General features: G+C 42.3%; 1 protein-coding gene across 4 annotated transcripts in view; it reads left to right on the top strand.

Moving 5' to 3' along the window:
• Positions 1 to 312: 312 nt before the first annotated feature.
• LOC133516534 (uncharacterized) overlaps positions 313 to 17,927 on the top strand; it is an 80,217-nt gene continuing 62,602 nt past the window's right edge. Inside the window, exons 1-18 of one of the 4 annotated variants that reach the window (XM_061849524.1) lie at positions 313 to 814; positions 1,375 to 1,509; positions 1,972 to 2,093; positions 2,263 to 2,378; positions 3,128 to 3,282; positions 3,532 to 3,674; positions 4,497 to 4,673; positions 5,404 to 5,513; positions 6,906 to 7,232; positions 7,868 to 8,052; positions 8,704 to 8,889; positions 10,258 to 10,393; positions 11,268 to 11,447; positions 12,555 to 12,837; positions 14,877 to 15,169; positions 16,464 to 16,640; positions 16,833 to 17,027; positions 17,598 to 17,783. In XM_061849524.1, coding sequence (XP_061705508.1) covers positions 678 to 814; positions 1,375 to 1,509; positions 1,972 to 2,093; positions 2,263 to 2,378; positions 3,128 to 3,282; positions 3,532 to 3,674; positions 4,497 to 4,673; positions 5,404 to 5,513; positions 6,906 to 7,232; positions 7,868 to 8,052; positions 8,704 to 8,889; positions 10,258 to 10,393; positions 11,268 to 11,447; positions 12,555 to 12,837; positions 14,877 to 15,169; positions 16,464 to 16,640; positions 16,833 to 17,027; positions 17,598 to 17,783 — 3,243 coding nt within the window. In that variant the 5' untranslated portion in view covers positions 313 to 677. Of the gene's footprint in view, positions 815 to 1,374; positions 1,510 to 1,971; positions 2,094 to 2,262; positions 2,379 to 3,127; positions 3,283 to 3,531; positions 3,675 to 4,496; positions 4,674 to 5,403; positions 5,514 to 6,905; positions 7,233 to 7,867; positions 8,053 to 8,703; positions 8,890 to 10,257; positions 10,394 to 11,267; positions 11,448 to 12,554; positions 12,838 to 12,907; positions 13,026 to 13,055; positions 13,206 to 13,271; positions 13,386 to 14,876; positions 15,170 to 16,463; positions 16,641 to 16,832; positions 17,028 to 17,597; positions 17,784 to 17,927 lie in introns of those variants that run through there. The other 3 variants (XM_061849525.1, XM_061849526.1, XM_061849527.1) reach the window with 3 other exon arrangements.

Genomic DNA, 17,927 nt, shown 5'->3' with positions numbered 1-17,927 from the left:
TCTGTGACGGATTAATTCGTCTTCGGCATTGGATCTACGGTGCGGATATATTCATCATTGGCGTCAAAAAGGTTAATATAGTTGAATTATTTTCCAGCATCAAGGACAGCACAGACGACTACGTGCCAGGCATGACGATGGACGAGAACCTGGACAGCGGCTCCACCGTGGGGCTGTGGGGCAAGCTGGTGCGCGCGGCGCGGGGGCTGCACTACCCCGCGCTGGCGCAGCTGCTGGCGAGAGCTCCTTCCATCTGCCCTAAAGCCACGTGAGTACTGCTCACTGACCACCTCACATAACACTACGTGCAGGCATGACGATGGACGAGAACCTGGACAGCGGCTCCACCGTGGGGCTGTGGGGCAAGCTGGTGCGCGCGGCGCGGGGGCTGCACTACCCCGCGCTGGCGCAGCTGCTGGCGAGAGCTCCTTCCATCTGCCCTAAAGCCACGTGAGTACTGCTCACTGACCACCTCACATAACACTACGTGCAGGCATGACGATGGACGAGAACCTGGACAGCGGCTCCACCGTGGGGCTGTGGGGCAAGCTGGTGCGCGCGGCGCGGGGGCTGCACTACCCCGCGCTGGCGCAGCTGCTGGCGAGAGCTCCTTCCATCTGCCCTAAAGCCACGTGAGTACTGCTCACTGACCACCTCACATAACACTACGTGCAGGCATGACGATGGACGAGAACCTGGACAGCGGCTCCACCGTGGGGCTGTGGGGCAAGCTGGTGCGCGCGGCGCGGGGGCTGCACTACCCCGCGCTGGCGCAGCTGCTGGCGAGAGCTCCTTCCATCTGCCCTAAAGCCACGTGAGTACTGCTCACTGACCACTTCAGCTATAGTCGTTTGCGAACAAAAATAATTTGCGCGTGCGGTCCCTCTACAGTTATGAGTGCCAGCGAGTTAAACGCTACAGAGCCAGTCTAAAATGTGTCTTCGAGATGCTTTACAAAGGCGCGTTATCGGAGAGCGCACCTACACTGATTTTTCGAGCGTTGGACTAGCTTGCGCTCAGGTGCCAATTAGAATTATACGACAATTTTTTTTAAGGTAGTGGCACGTGCGGTTTTACTTAACAATAGACAAAGGATCAGTCGTTCGGGGCTAGCTACAAATCGAACGACTAATCTAGATGGAGCATATAAGATAATCGAGGTCACCAGTCACCACTCATAAGCGCTCCCGCATAAAATTAGTATGGGAACGCCACCGCTTATTTCAGTTGCGCCCGCAATAACGACTAATAATCGTATAAATTACAAATATAAGGGTTTGGCACATTTAGTAAAATTAGCTTCAAGAAAATTTTAGTACCGCTTATTTTATTTTTTTCAGGCGGCTAATTTCACATAAGTAAATATATTTTCAGAAAGCACATGCTAGACGCCCTTCCCTACATAGCGAGCGCCGGCTCCGTCGAGCTCATCAAGGACATGGTACTTCGTGAAGCCGTCGACGCCAACACCAGACACGAGTGGCTCATGTCCATGGCCATGATACCGAGGTAATGTACCTTATGAACATTGTAATAAGGTTTATATTAGAAAAACTAAATATTTTAATCAAGGCACCACATATTTGTAACTGTCTCGAAAACGGACCTTATCTACATTATAATACGGTTAATTTTTCAATGACTTCACCCTACGGAATACCGATACTAAGGTCCGAATAATAAGAATAAAGATACTAAGATCTATATTTAAAATAAAATATCCTGGTCACGGCACCAAATATTTGTATCACTAGTTTTTAATTATCTTACATAACTTGAAGCCTTATCCTAAATATAATAAGGTTCACATTTGATATGTTACGCTTAAGACTACAGTATGAAAGACTAATTTTTATTTCAACTTAAATTATTTAACCTATTTCTCTCGTCCATGGTAATTTTTGTGCTTAATGGGAAGTAAGTTACCTAATAAAGTTTTAAACCTAGGAGAAACATGTTTACTTGTTACAGACCGAAGAAAGAGATGTTGACCAGTATGTTGGAACTGCTGAAGAGACAGCCAGGCGATCAGGTCATCAGCTTCACCGTGTCTTCAATGGTACACTCCTACTGCAAACACAGCGGCAAATCTCGTAAGTCAAAACGGACTTATTTTGGGGTTTTGAATTCTAACCCGTATTCATAAAACTCAATCCTCAAGGAGTCAAATCAGTAGCCTTAAGGGCCATCTATTGCCCTTTGTTCGATCCATACTGAAAGTGAAACTTTTTTAACCAATACATGTAAACATTTTTTTAACAGTACGGGAATGCTGCGAAGAAGAGACGCCCAAGCTGATAATGGAAGAGTTCCAGAACATAGTCAAGGAGGTTGACAACAAGGATCTGGCTACCGCAAAGAGAGCAGTTAGAAACAAAGTGAGCTATTTTTACAAGCTTTTATATAAATTGCCCTGTTAATACGTACATATGTTTGTTAGTGTGGGTTATCTTGGAAGCTAAACTGGTTGCAAGATTCACGCTCCGCTTCTATGGTTTGTTATCAAAACATCAACTCATGGCGCAAAATACTGGTTCTCTGTGCCGGTTCTATACGTAGTGATAATATGAACTATTATTTCGACCCCACGAACGCACGTCTTAAACCCATAATCAGTAATCAAATAAATCAAAAATATAATATTAATAGTACATTACTATAGAGGACGGGAAACGAAGGTTGCAGGCAAAGTAGATATAGACGGCCTAGCGTAGCGAGGTCGAATAGGGATACGCGGCCGGCAACCCCGTTTCCCTCCGAGATTTGTATAGTGCTTTTCTCAAACTTGCAATGAAATAATTTAAAAAGAAACAGGATGATGATGATGATGATTGTTTCATGTCCTAATGTGATAGGTTATTCAGTGCGTGGGGTATTGAAGGGGAACAATAATGTAATTATTTTTGCGCTACCACGCACGCCATTACGCTTTTTTTTTCTTTTTTTTTGTGTTTTTTTTGTTACCGAAAGGAGAACGAAAATTGGATTATTTTTACGCTACGACGCACGGGTAAGGAGATTCAGCCCTACAAAGATTTCTGTATGACTGAAAAAAAAAAACTCTTTGGGGCTGTATCTTCTAAACCGTGCCTTATAGCGCAAAAATAATGTATTTTTCTGCTTATAGGTTAAAATAGCAATCAAAGCACTGGGCAACATCGGCGGCTTCAAGCAGGAGTTCACAGACGTACTTATAAACATAGTGGGCGACGAGCTGGTCCCGGTTCCCATCAGGCTGGCGGCCGTCGACGCTTTCCGGAGGACGCCTTGTGTGGAAACACGGTAATTTTATATTACTCAAAAGATTCGCAGAAATAACACATGGGCTTGTGTTATGCGTGCCTTGGCCTAAGTAGGAGTGCCAGCCTTGTGTTAGTTAACGGCTTCGCTTCACTGGCCTATAACTAGACAATGATGTACAAAGACTGATAAAATCGTGAACTTTTACTTCGTAGTTCGGTAAAAAGAAGCTATGGTGTATTTAGATCTCTCAAAGCCTATTTGAAATGATTATATTTTATTACTTTTCAGTGAATACTTCCTAGAGACGTTCCGCGAAGACTACGTGAACATCGAAGTGCGCATAGCGTCTTACTTGCAAGTGATGAAGTGTCCCACCTTGAGTATAGTTAGGAAGATCTACCACGCCGTGAGGAACGAGAAGGTCAATCAAGGTACGTTTTAATATTTGTTTTTTTTTTTTTTCAATTTTCCAAGGTAAATATGCATTAACTTTAACTGCAGGACCAAGTGGACCAACTACGAAAACGGTAAAAAAATGTTAACTGTCTCACGACTAACAAAAAAAACTTGTTCCTTTCTATTTTGCGTGTCGAATTTCAAAACCATCCCAAAACTTACCTAGAATCAAAGATAGAAATAGAGGTAAAAAAAAAAAAAAAAATTTAATCTGTTTATTTCATACAAAAAAAACATGCATTTTTCTAACTTAACTACTAATCTTAAATAAAATACGTAGGTGAATTGTCAAAGAAAATTTTGTAGTCAGTAAATTTACTGCAACCTATCGACACGTGATTAAAACTTTTAGAACGCAATTTGACTTTGATCCTTACTCTTTCACTGATTCGCTCGAAATGGTGCCGCCATATCTTTGGCCTTTGATCTATTAGACGGCGCCACTTTTTGATTTTTAACAAATTTAAGAAATATCAGTGAAACTAATAAGGAGCAAAGTCAAATGGCGTTCTAAAAGTTTTAATCATGTGTCGAAAGATGGCAGTAAATTTACTGTAGCTACAAAATTTTCTTTGATAAACCTCTATTTCAAATTGCCTTTGCTAGAATACATACAATTTTCACACTATACCTCAACACTCGAATGTAACAGTCGTGTGGTCCCACGTCAGAAACCTCTCTACCCAAGGTAGAAATCCAGGACCTGCTTACTGGCAACCTCATGCCTTTCCCTCTACATTACGGACATCTGATGTGGTTCGTGAATTTATCTAGTATATCAAGTCTTTTTTTTTCAGTGGCAACATTCGTCTGGTCCCATCTCAACAACTTAGGCCAATCATCCTTGCCGTCCAGAGTGGAAATCCAGGGTCTGCTCTCTGGTAACCCCATGCCTCAGTTAGAAGACCAGCCTGATTTCAGGATGTTCTCGCGAAACTACGAACAGAGCGTGTTCTTCGACCAGTATAATGCGGGTGAGATTTGGACCTTATCTGTATGGGTACAGAGCTTGAAATTGTTTTGAAAGACTTTTGTAACAAGGGCATTCATTTACTTAGAGACACACTCAACTGTGTATAAGTAAACATTCAATATACTATATGAAGTAGACCGTATTGCAAACAGATAGGGTCTGCTAATTACATGTTTTTATGTTATTAGGACAACTTTGGAAAGTTTATCTATAAGTACATTGTGGCTCCCTGCTGTTTATAGCAAGTTTACTTTTGAAGTGTCACGGTTTTAAAATTAAAGTAAATATTTTTTATTATTATTTTGTGCGGTAATTTGTATGATAACCCCTAGCTGCCTAGAATCCTATAAAAAGGTTTCCCATATCATTTTATCTTGATTCGCTATTTAAAAAAAATCTAGATTGCAATTGTCTTGGTATGTTTTGACGAGCGGAGAATTTAAATATAGTTGAAATTTTATTTATTTATTTAAACTTTATTGCACACAAAGAAAAAATTACAAATGGCGAACTTAATGCCAAGAGGCATGTTGGTGCAGGAAAAGTTAATAACAAATTATAAGGAAAAAGTTAAACGTGAAGTCAAATAATATTATAAATAGTTAAATACTACTACTTATAAAATTTTACATTTAAAAACTGTTTCTAAAGTTGTAGAAGTGAAGTACTTTGTTTTACAAAATTAAACTTTAATTGTATATGTTATTAGAGCTGCATTTTACTTGTCGCAGGTGGAAACTACGAAGCGAACGTAATCTTCTCGCCGGATTCGTACATACCACGTTCAGTGTCTCTCAACTTGACTGTCGACATGTTTGGGGAATCCATCAATATTCTTGAGGTAATATTTTGTACTTACTTATAAATAATTACTTATGCTGGGTGTTTTTCACGTAAAGCCATGTGTACGTAGTGAATATCTGTGTCATACTACCGGGAACCTTTTTAGGGTTCTGTACCAAAAAGGTACAAAAGGAACCCTTATGTTGAGACTCTGTCCGTCCGTCCGTTTGTCACAACGCTAAATATCTCGAGAACCACTTAAGCTATGGATTTGAAATTTGGAATAGTTATGACCAACGCTAACCCGGGCACATTGACCCGGGCACAAACACAGGAACCCCTAGTTCAGGCATTTGTAAACTTTTCCTTATCCTTAATCCTTAGTCTTTAAGTGCTAACACTGTACTTATACTGTTTTCAATAAAATTATTTGTATTGAAAGTATTTTTTTTAATTTACTATGGGATCAACATACAAAAAGCAAAAAAAAAAAGTTTTATACATTTGACTTGATAATTATGATTTAAGTCGATGTTTTCTGTGAAACAGCAAAAATATGCTGTCGAGAGTTGGGGATTTATTTATTTAATCTTTCTTGCACAACATGGGATATTAGAACTGGGTGACTTAATACGATAAGACATTATCGTACCACTGAACTAAATATAACATAAGAATGGGATTGGTGCAGTAGTGAGGGCTGATTTACACGGCATGCGAACTTCCATGCGATTTTAGTTACATTGCGGACTATTTAGGTTACAACCAATTCGGCCGACAGATCAAATACCGCAATGTAATGGAACTTGCATGCGAGTTCTCGCACCGTGTAAATAAGCCCTAAAACTATTTCAGTAAGAACATCTATATTCACGCTACATAATACGCATAAATGTTGAAAAAAACACCCCGTATGGCCGATATAGATTTAAAAAAACATTACGTATAGTCGGTCGATTTGTAGCTGGCCCCGACGGGCTAATCCTTTGTTTATTGGTAAGTAAAACCGCACGTGCCACTACTTACAAAAAATGGTCCGGTCACTTTAACCGGTTATTGAATTACAACTACTATGGAAATTGCAATAGATTTTAAATGAACAAATGGAAAAATAATTTGCGATTTCTTGTGTGGTCCCTCTACGTTTACTGAGTGCCGGCGAGTCGAACGATACAGAACCAGTCTAAAATGCGTCCTCGAGATGCATAACAAAGGCGTGTTATCGGAGAGCGCACCTACACGGGTGGTTTGAGCGTTGGACTTGGCCGCAGTCAGGTGCCAATTAGAATTATACGACCCTTTTTTGCAGGTAGTGGCATGTGCGGTTTTACTTAACAATAGACAAAGGATTAGCCCGTCGGGGCTAGCTACAAATCGAACGACTATAGGTACTTGTAATAATTTTAGACCTGTGGTATACAAACCTTACTAATATTATCTTAAATTCCAGCTAAAAGCCCGCGCCGAAGGCTTCGAGCGCTACTTCGAGAACCTCTTCGGCAACAACGGACCGCTCAGCAAGACCAAACTGAACGACCACCTCCAAAACCTTCGCTTCCTCCGCTCGCTCACCGAGGCCGACGACGTGCGCGGGAAAGTCGACGACATCCCGTACAAGAATGAAGCGCTTAAGCACCAGTTTCCTATGGCGGAGTTGGGGGTGAAAGTGTTCGGGAATGAGATTTCGTATTGGAACGCGGAGGGGAATGATGAGATTGTGAAGAGCTTGGAGAGGCTCAATCCGCAGTTGAGGATTTTGGAAATATTGTCTGGAAAGGTATGGTAGTTTTTGTGATTATATATTAATATTATTAACATATCATGCCCAGAACGAGCTTATAGGTCTGAACTCCTTAAGGATATTAGAGATATTTTCCGGAATGGTAAGTATTTATTACGACGAGATATTATTAATATTCTCTACATGAACGAAGCGCTTAAAACTCGACGACATCCCGTACAAGAATGTCCGGCTTTGGCGCCATTTTCCCATGGCGGAGTTGAGGGTGAAAGTGTTCGGGAATGACATTTCGTATCGAAACGCAGAGGGGAATGATGAGATTGTGAAGAGTATGGAAAGGCTTAATCCGCAGTTTAGGATATCAGAGATATTATCTGGAAAAGTAAGTTCTCTTAACAATATGGTTTAAATCATATTATAAAATCTTCATCATTTGCACTTAGGGTCGTCTCATACGATAATTATGATATGGAAATTCATCGCATTCATCTTAAAAAAATAACCACGTCCATGGTTGATCGACTCCACAGTCAAAACTTACGTACTTTGAATTTACGATCCAGTCAATTGCTTCACATACACCTGGCACTTTTTACACTGGACAACCTTGGATTTTTCTAACTAGAACTGAGAATTCTTAGCATGACTTTAAATTTGAATTATTTCCCCAGGAAATATCCTACAACAAGGCATCTCTATTCCTTGACACCACATTCTCAGTGCCCACCGGTTGTGGTCTGCCTCTCAACATGAACCTAATGGGGACCAGCTACGTCAATACTAAACTATCAGGCACCATGCTAGACAAGTTTAGACAGAGCGGAAACCTGGATTTTGAGGGCAAGATACATCCCAGGTAAGACATAGCTAGTGATAGCCTTATGCTGGCAGGGTCGTCATGTGACGTGAAGGATTCGGTATAAAATTTACAAGATGGTGGGTACTGTCTTATATAATAAATCTAATGTACACCATAGCGATCTTAAACAACAACAGTTGATCGCTTAAAACTTTTCAATAATGTGAAATACGTTTTCAAAATTACTTTCCACGATTGAATGAATTTAAACGATATGTAAAAATCAAAACTCCTTGTGACAATCCGAATTAAATTAGTGCGATTCCTGATTTAGCTAAACACAATCAGTTGTAACAATAAAACAGATTGAAAAATTCCCTGTTTGAGGCCTGCTTACATTTATCGTTGATTTCCAATATCGTAAATATCCCAGTGCTGGTCATTGTCCCAATAGTAACAAACGGTGAACTATTGGAATTAAGCCCCATTTAGACGGTTCAATTTCAATATCCGATACATTTCTAACTACAGAGTACAAGGAATTCAACCGATCGACCAAATATCGAATCCCGTATTCTTGAACCGTCTAAATAAGGGATCTAGGCTGTCAAACACTAAAACGTTTCCCTTATACCGGCGAATATATTAATTTGAAGAAAAAAAATCTTGGCATTTGATTTTATATACAATTATAAACTTTACCTACAGCGTCGCTGTAAACATAGCCGCAACAATGTCAGTGAACGCCGGCGACCTCAGCTCAAGCGGCATCCGCGTGAACATGCGCCTCTACACCGCCACCGCCGTCGAGGCCAAGCTCAACATCCGCGGCCTTGGTCTGGTCAGGCTTGATTTGTCTCTGCCCAGTGAGAAGAGAGAAATATTCGCTGCCAAGTGAGTCACAGTCAATATAGTACCCAACGCCATCGAGGCCAAATTCAACATCCGTGGCCTCGGTCTGGTCAGGCTTGATTTGTCTTTGCCTAGTGAGAAGAGAGAAATATTTGCCGCCAAGTAAGTTACAGTCAATATAGTACACAACGCCATCGAGGCCAAATTCAACATCCGTGGCCTCAGTCTGGTCAGGCTTGATCTGTCTTTGCCCAGTGAGAAAAGAGAAATATTCGCTGCAAAGTGAGTTACAGTCATAGTACCCAACGCCATCGAGGCCAAATTCAACATCCGCGGCCTTGGTCCGGTCAGGCTTGATCTGTCTCTGCCCAGTGAGAAGAGAGAAATATTTGCTGCCAAGTAAGTTACAGTCAATATAGTACACAACGCCATTGACGCCAAATTCAACATGCGCGGCCTTGGTCTGGTCAGGCTTGATTTGTCTTTGCCCAGTGAGAAGAGAGAAATATTTGCCGCCAAGTAAGTTACAGTCAATATAGTAGCCAACGAACGCCATCGAGGCCAAATTCAACATCCGCGGCCTTGGTCTGGTCAGGCTTGATTTGTCTCTGCCCAGTGAGAAGAGAGAAATATTCGCAGATAAGTGAGTCACAGTTAACATGCGTCTCGACACCGCCACCGCCATCCAGGCCAAACTCAACATCCGGATCTTAGGTTGGTCTGGCTCGACCTAGCTGTCCCTTCCCAGTGGTGAGAAATACTCACCGCCAAGTAAGTTACCGTCAATATCCGCGTAAACATGCGCTTCTACACCGCCGTCGAGGCGAAACTCAACATCCGCGGCCTTGGTCTGGTCAGGCTTGATCTGTCCCTGCCCAGTGAGAAGAGAGAAATATTCACCGCTAAGTAAGTTACGGTCAACCCGTCGAGGCCAAGCTCAACATCCGTGACCTCGGCCTCGTCCATACCCAGAGGGAAAACTAGGCCTTATTACACTGCTCCGGTTTCCTGGAGATGTTTTTCTTCGCCGAAAAGCGATTGGTAAAAATAATATAATGATTTGTACAAAACTTCCAAGAAACTCTGGTACAAGCTGGGGTCCGAACTTGGGACCTTCGGGTTGAAAGTTGTACGCCTTACCCTAGGGCCTAGACCACCAACCAGGCGTGGATTGAAGTTGGTTGTTGACGCAAAGCTTACCTTTCGTGTCATAGAATATATAAATAACTAAATATTTTGAAGACAATTTTGTACAGATAGGAAACATCCATAACTCAGGAACGAATTCTTGATAAACAGACCATCATAGGCAGAGTCACTACCGACTAGCCTAGGAGGCTGTTGAGTTGATGGAAAATGAGATCTTTAGAGAGAAGAAACAGAATTTATGTATCACCACATTTATTTCAGATCTGAGCTGATAATCCTCCACGGCGACGAAGAGTTGCAGCAGCAGGGGCTGAACACCAACAAAATAGAGCAGAACACCTGCAGCTGGTCCGCCTTCGACAAGGGCATTGGCATTAAAGTCTGCGCCTCCTATCGGGTACTGACACGACTCTACCAATTTTATTTAGGGTCTTCAAAGGCTATATTATAATATTAATTCAGCCTGTAGGGTGACGTGGAGGGAGGGGGTAGATACCAAACTCCAATGTCAACAATACTTTTATTGACAAGATACTTTACATTCATGAGCATTTGCTTTCACACATAACAGGATTCGTCCTAGCTAAATTAAACACGCGAGTAGGTGGCAAGGTTGGGCACACCTACTCCCGTCGAAATAAGCCAAGGGACAGTCGGGAACCTATCGCCAAGGCACTAGCTAATACCTAGGGAGGTCAGGGAGAAGACTGCAAGTGGGCTATCGAACTCCCGACCTATTGAGACTAGCCAAAGGACAGAGGTGTACCTATCGCTAAGGCAGTCGCTAGCTAAGTCAGTTGACGCGGCGCGGACTGCGGCTTTTATTCGGTCCGGTCGGCGATCGTCGTGCGCGCTCGGTGTTCCTCGGTGGCTGGCCGGCGTGACGCAATACTGTGCGAGCGAGAAAGTATTCGAGCCCGCGCACTGAGAGAATTTGTATTGTATACGCCCGCTGCTGGGCACAGGCTTCCTCTCATGCGCGAGAGGGCTTGGACTATAGTCCCCACGCTAGCCCAATGCGGATTGGGGAGTTCACATATGCAGGTTTCTTCAGGATGTTTTCCTTCGCAGAAAAGCTTGTGGTAAATATCAAATGATATTTCGCACATAAGTTCCGAAAAACTCATTGGTACGCGGGTTTGAACCTGCGACCTCCGGATTGCAAGTCGCACGCTCTTACCGCTAGGCCACCAGCGCTTTTTGGATCGTCGGTCCGACGGTCAATTTCACCAGCTAATTTGACAGCTGACTGACTTATTTTCTCTTCCCAGTTCCCAGACATGACGAACCTGAAGGACGCGCCGTACTTCATAATGAGCGGGCCGGCCAAGTACGTCCTGTCGCTCGAGAAGGCCGACCCGTCCGCCAAGATATACTCCTTCCAGTACAAGTGGGACAAGAACCAGACCGGTGACGTCATCGCCTTCACTTTCGACACTCCAGACAGCCAGGTATGTTACAGGCTTAATGCCTCATATGACTACTTTCTAAAACGTACTCCTTGTAATATAAGTGGGACAATAACTAGTTATTGTATCAAACTGGTCTGGACCAGTGACGTCATTGCTTTCACCTTACACGTCACACATTCACACACGTCAGCCGTACCCCAAGACGTACTCCTTCCAATACAAGTGGGATAAGAATTAGAGCAGTGACGTCGTTGCCTTCACCTTCCTGACAGCCAGGTGTACACATACCGTGCCTTACATAACTGCATCACTAAATATTGGTACGATGGCTGAGATACACGTCATACTCGTGAACGGGTGCTGTTTGTGGAGACCGGTCTGTTTAAGCTTACACGGGGTACAGGTTATGTTAAAGTATGTAACTTTACTTTTGAGTGACATTAACGTGAGACACTTCATTCGGTTCTTGTCTGTTTTAATTTTTTTGTCTTTTAATTATTTATATAAGAATTCAAGCCTTGGCGACCCTCTACATCTCTAAGGATAATTTAATATATATTTTTATATTTTATCTCTCACACTTAGAGACTTATACATCTCTAAAGAATTTTAGTATTTTATGGTTTTATTTTTTTATCATAGTTTTTTTTGTGTAATTTGACATTTAGAGACAGTATACATCTCTAATAAAGTATTTATTATTTCATAGATTCGATATTTGTAATTGTTTTTTTATTTTAATTTATTGTTTGTAAAAATGGACATGTAAAAGTGCCCCTGTGGCATATTTGCTGAATAAATGTTTGATATTTGATATTTGATACTAATCGGACAAGAATAGACGTCAGACAAATGAGAAAACGGACACAAATAATAGGGTTCATTTTTGATACATGGCAGACACAGCTGGTCTGGAGAAAAAGGACCTGATGTCATGATTATCAGTATCATGGGAACGACCGCTGAATTTTTGTACATATCCTCAAAGATAATTTTTCTTCCTATGTACGAGTCACAACTGTAATAAATAGATGAACTTGGTCTCTCTTTTAACTGAATGTATTGAAAGTTATTATAGAGCGTTTTATCTACCTTAAAAAACCGATTCTCAATGTTCTACATACTTAACAAGTCGTAACTCTACAGGAGAAACGCATGATCGACGCGGTCCTGAACCTGTCCAACACGGAAACCAACACGTCCTACACCGCCAGCCTTACCTTCCAGTCTGCCAAAAACACCCTCAAAGCCAAGGGAGCCTACCTTAACACCGCCAACGTGAAGTCAGTCGAAGCCAGTCTGGTCATAGATGGGAGGAAGCATTTCGATACAATCATGTCGTTGAAGAAGACTGACATCATGTTTGGATATGTGTGGTTGCCGAAGGCGTACTGGGTTGTGAACGATGAGAAAATTGCTGAGTTAACTGGTGAGTATATTTCTTAAGTTACTATCTCAATATGCCACTGTCAAGTCGAAGCCAGTCTGGTCATATATATGGAAGGAAGCATTTCGATACAATCATGTCGTTGAAGAAGACTGACATCATGTTTGGATATGTGTGGTTGCCGAAGGCGTACTGGGTTGTGAATGATGAGAAAATTGCTGAGTTAACTGGTGAGTATATTTCTTAAGTAACTATCTCAATATGCCAATGTCAAAACAGTTTGGTCATAGATGGAAGGAAGCATTATGATACTGTCATGTCGTTGAAGAAGACTGGCATCATGTTTGGATATGTGTGGTTGCCGAAGGCGTACTGGGTTGTGAATGATGAGAAAATTGCTGAGTTAACTGGTGAGTATATTTCTTAAGTAACTATCTCAATATGCCAATGTCAAAACAGTTTGGTCATAGATGGAAGGAAGCATTATGATACTGTCATGTCGTTGAAGAAGACTGACATCATGTTTGGATATGTGTGGTTACCGAAGGCGGACTGGGTTGTGAATGATGAGAAAATCGCTGAGTTAACTGGTGAGAATGTTTTTAAAGAAGTACTCGTGAGGAAACCGGACTAATCCCAAGAAGGCCTAGTTTACCCTCTGGGTTGGAAGGTCAGATGGCAGTCGCTTTCTACTACGCTACGCCAATTCTTGGGTTGCCAAGCGGACCCCAGGCTCCCATGAGCCGTGGCAAAATGCCGGGACAACGCGAGGAAGATGATGAATTAGACTTTACCTCCGACAACAGACAGCGCCATTTTTCTCGGTCCTGCGCTTCTTCTCGCCAACTGTTGACTTCGAGTTTGCGCAGATCCGTCACCACCCTGTCACTCCAGCGAGGCGACCAAGTAGGTATGCTCTTTTCACATTTTAAAGAAAAACTTCAATTTTGGCCGACGTTTTCTCTGTTGACATTATAGTGTCTATTTAATCAACTTTTCTTTCGATTTGCGACATGAGCCGGACTTAGTGTAGCATGAATAATACTTTTTCCTACTCCTCTACTGTTATCTGTCATTTATACATTCATTAACACGAATATAAGAACATACACCGACCGGACGACCGGTTTGGCCTAGTGGGTAGTGACCCTGCCTACGAAGCTGATGGTCCCGGGTTCAAATCCTGGTAAGGGCATTTATTCGTGTGATGAGCATGGATATTTGTTCCTGAGTCATGGGTGTTTTCTATGTATTTAAGTATTTATAAATATTTATATATTATATATATCGTTGTCTAAGTACCCTCAATACAAGCCTTATTGAGCTTACTGTGGGACTTAGTCAATTTGTGTAATAATGTCCTATAATATTTATTTATTTTATTATTTATTTATACATAAAAGGTTTCAAGAAAAGTCTATATTGTCTATTCCTCATAACAGCACATGTGCTTTTAATCGCTATAACGTCAACAAAATCAAAACGAATACAGTTTTATACTAAGTGCATTGCTGCCAACTTACAAAATATTCATTTGGTTGCATAGTAAAAACAATTACTTCATAAGTCAGAAACACGCATGTGACACTCGTAATTATAGCAACAACTAGACTACGAAGACCGTTGCTTGTTAGTCTCCGTAGGCTACGGTGGCCAAAATCGAGAAAAAACTGTCCAAAATTTAATTTAGCAAGTAGCAAGTACCAGGGCCTCATGAGTTACGAGGTGTCGCCGACCGGCCGGCCGCGGCCCGGGGCGGGCCGGGCGCGTAACAAGGTGTGCTCGCGCGTCTTGGCTATACACTTTTGCTTTGTTTACCTAAATTAAGATTTATTTTTGTTGACTCGTAGGAAAAGTATTGTATGCAACGTTGTGTAAGTCAAAAAATGCTCGTGTCGTATTCCTTTACAATGTTCGCCTACGCCTTCAGCTCCGGCTCACATTGTAACTCACGCTACTCGCCTTTTTTGACCCTTCTTATACAACTGTTGCATAAAATACTATAAGTCAACTTAAATTAGGTAGACAATGTTACAAAGGATCCTTTATCAGAACTGATATATAACTCGTTTATTTCCCAGGCCAATTCAAAGTACGCACTAAAGGCGGCGTCACACAAGCGGACATCCTAGTGGACTTCCACATGCGCCAACAAGCCAGCCACCTCGTCGGCTACTACACCATCAACGGACTCTCGCACGGACTCCAACTGACTTTAGACTACCAGAGCTACAAGAACAGGACTCAGACGATTAAATTAGAGGGCTTGTATAGCGAGCGACCGCTGGCCAATAGACATGATTTGTACGGAGAACTGGCGATGGAATTCACGGCGTATCCTATGTATAACTTCTTTGCTGTTTTAAGGAATATGGTAAGTGTTTTAGTTAACAATGTATGTATTGTATTGTAATACGGGCGATTTTCCGCAACGACGACTGTCGCCTATTTTGCGTAACGGGAGGGGGGGGGGGCTGTTCGCCAGATCTGGACGCATCAGTGACGGATCCAGGACTGCTGGAGGTGCTGGTAGATTAGTCGAGACCCTAAAATAATTTAGCCCCGTTGGGTGCTGGAAACTCTAAGTAGTGGGTTGGAAACCTTCACAGTCTCGATGCCTCGAACTGGCAACGATTATTTGAATTCAGAACTACATGGTGAAGGCGCGGGGTAAGGTTCTTTTCCCATCGTTTTTCCCTTACCACAAGCCGTATCCAGCGGGCAGCGAGGCTGATTCATAGCGAAGGGGTGTTAGGAACATTATTTACTCTGTAGCGGCCTGGAGTAGGTAGGAGTCTGTAGTTAGGATAGAATAGGATAGGGTGTAGTTTTGTGAAGATGTATGCCATTTTCACCCGAGGAGGCGAGATATTTTCCAACCTTCACAGTTTCGAGAAAGATAACTGGCAACGATTATTTTATTATTATTATTTTAATCCGGAGGTCGTGGGTTCAAATCCTGGCTCGTACCAATGAGTTTTTCGGAACTTATGTACGAAATATCATTTGATATTTACCACTAGCTTTTCGGTGAAGGAAAACATCGTGAGGAAACCTGCATACATCTGCGAAGAAATTCAAAGGTGTATGTGAAGTCGCCAATCCGCATTGGGCTAGCGTGGGGACTATAGCCCCAGCCCTCTCGCGCATGAGAGGAGGCCTGTGCCCAGCAGTGGGGCGTATATAGGCTGAGTTATTATTATTATTTTATTATTATTAATGAATGCACAGGCAGCTTATAGCTGATATGTGCACATCAATGTCCTGCACTTGTGTTTTGTCCATTTATAAAATGTTTGTCGAGTCTATTTTTAAAAGAATTCACTGAGGGTACTGAGGGTGGGGGGTTCCTATTTGGATTCAGAACTATCACCCTGCTGAAGGAATAAAGATCTGCAGGCGATTTCATTCGGAAAATGGCAAGCATCTGAGTTACTCGATAGTTGTATTGTGTCGTTTGAAGAAAAAATATATTATCATCAGAATCTACCTGGAGCGTTTACATTCTCCACCTCAAATAGACCGTATCTCTTTTACAGCAGTGCCACGAAACCGCTTTTGGGGGGGCCTGGAGCCCCTTAGCCACCCCTACCCTTCAGGGGTACATCCCCTACTGAGTCGCATCGTGAAATATTTTTCATCTGATTTCGATGTTTTTTTTTTTTCAGAAATCCCCAACGCATTTAGACATGAGCTTCAACGTGTCTTCCTCCAGAGACCCGGCCATAGAGCCGTCGCTGACGTTCGGCTACACGCGCATCGACACGCCGCTCGGCGTGAAGTTAGCCACACATCTCACCGTCACCAAGCCGAGGCCTGTGCGGATGATATTCGAATATCAGGAGGTAAATCTTAAATGCACTTAGACATGAGGTTCAACGTGTCTTCTTCCAGAGACCCGGCCATAGACCCGAGCGACTATGTAATTATATTACTGGTGACAGAAAAACGTGACTTAATTTTGTATTTTAACAAATTTTCATCAACGTGATATTCGAAATTCAAGTGTCTAATTACTTAATTAGTGTATTTTACAGGTCGGCAAGAAATATACAGTAGTGGCCCTTCTAAACGTCAACCCGAAATCAAAGGATATTCTCGTTTCGGGTGCTCTGTACTACCCGCCCGGTACGAAGTTGTTCGCGACTGCAGAATTAAATACTTCCCTACCGACGCTACACGACTGCTCTATCAAGGCGAAGGTGCATGAGAAGGAAGATAAGGAATTCCAGGTAACCATCCTATTTAACTTTTAAGTACCTTTCGGTTACGTATTGTATCTCGTAAGGTTCTGAGGAACAGGAGTTGTATTTCTTTTAATTCTTCCATTTAAACCAACTAACAATGTCTAGGGTAGTTTCAATTAACAAATACAATCATTAAAAGATACTTAAAGACTAAAAATAAACTATCAATAAACTTAACTATAAATAAAGCTAAACCTAAACTAACCTATAAAAAACTAAACAACCCACCCCGCATCGCTTCCAACGCAAAGATGCCCATCGTGCTTGCTGCGTTTTCGCGTTGAACCGCGATGGACAACCTCTGCGCTAGGAACGACCCGGAGCGGGGGTCCATCCATTCTTCCATTTTAAAAAGTAATTCAACCTAATATCCTACGATTTGTGACTTTCTATATCTATGACCTATAAACACACAGGTTATGACAATTATGACATGTGCCTACGGAATTTACAGGTAACGTGATTTTAAGCTACCGGAGGCTACACATCCCTACAAAATGAATTTCGCAATTTCAACCTTACTCTCTCAATTGAAAGCACTAAATTGTTTGGCAGGTGAACGCAGCAGGCGTCTGGTTCACGGGCGTGGATTTCAACATCGACGCGCTGTATCAGGACCAGTCCAAAACCAATATGGCGTCGCACCGGCTCAAGCTGATACTGAACAGCAACCACTTCAAGGATATAGCTGTCGACGCCAGGTTCACGCAGGATAACAGGCAGCTCACTTTTGTTGGACAGGTGAGAGAATGAGGCAATAAATAAACCAGGCAATAAATTTGACGACCGGTTTGGCCTTGTGGGTAGTGACCCTGCCTGCAAAGCTGATGGTCCCGAGTTCAAATCCTGGTAAGGGCATTTATTCGTGTGATGAGCATGGATATT

Source organism: Cydia pomonella, chromosome 3, assembly GCF_033807575.1.
Source record: "Cydia pomonella isolate Wapato2018A chromosome 3, ilCydPomo1, whole genome shotgun sequence".
Taxonomy (NCBI): domain Eukaryota; kingdom Metazoa; phylum Arthropoda; class Insecta; order Lepidoptera; family Tortricidae; genus Cydia; species Cydia pomonella.
The sequence above is the reverse complement of the archived record's forward strand: the minus strand, read 5'-3'. Positions and strand labels throughout refer to the sequence as shown.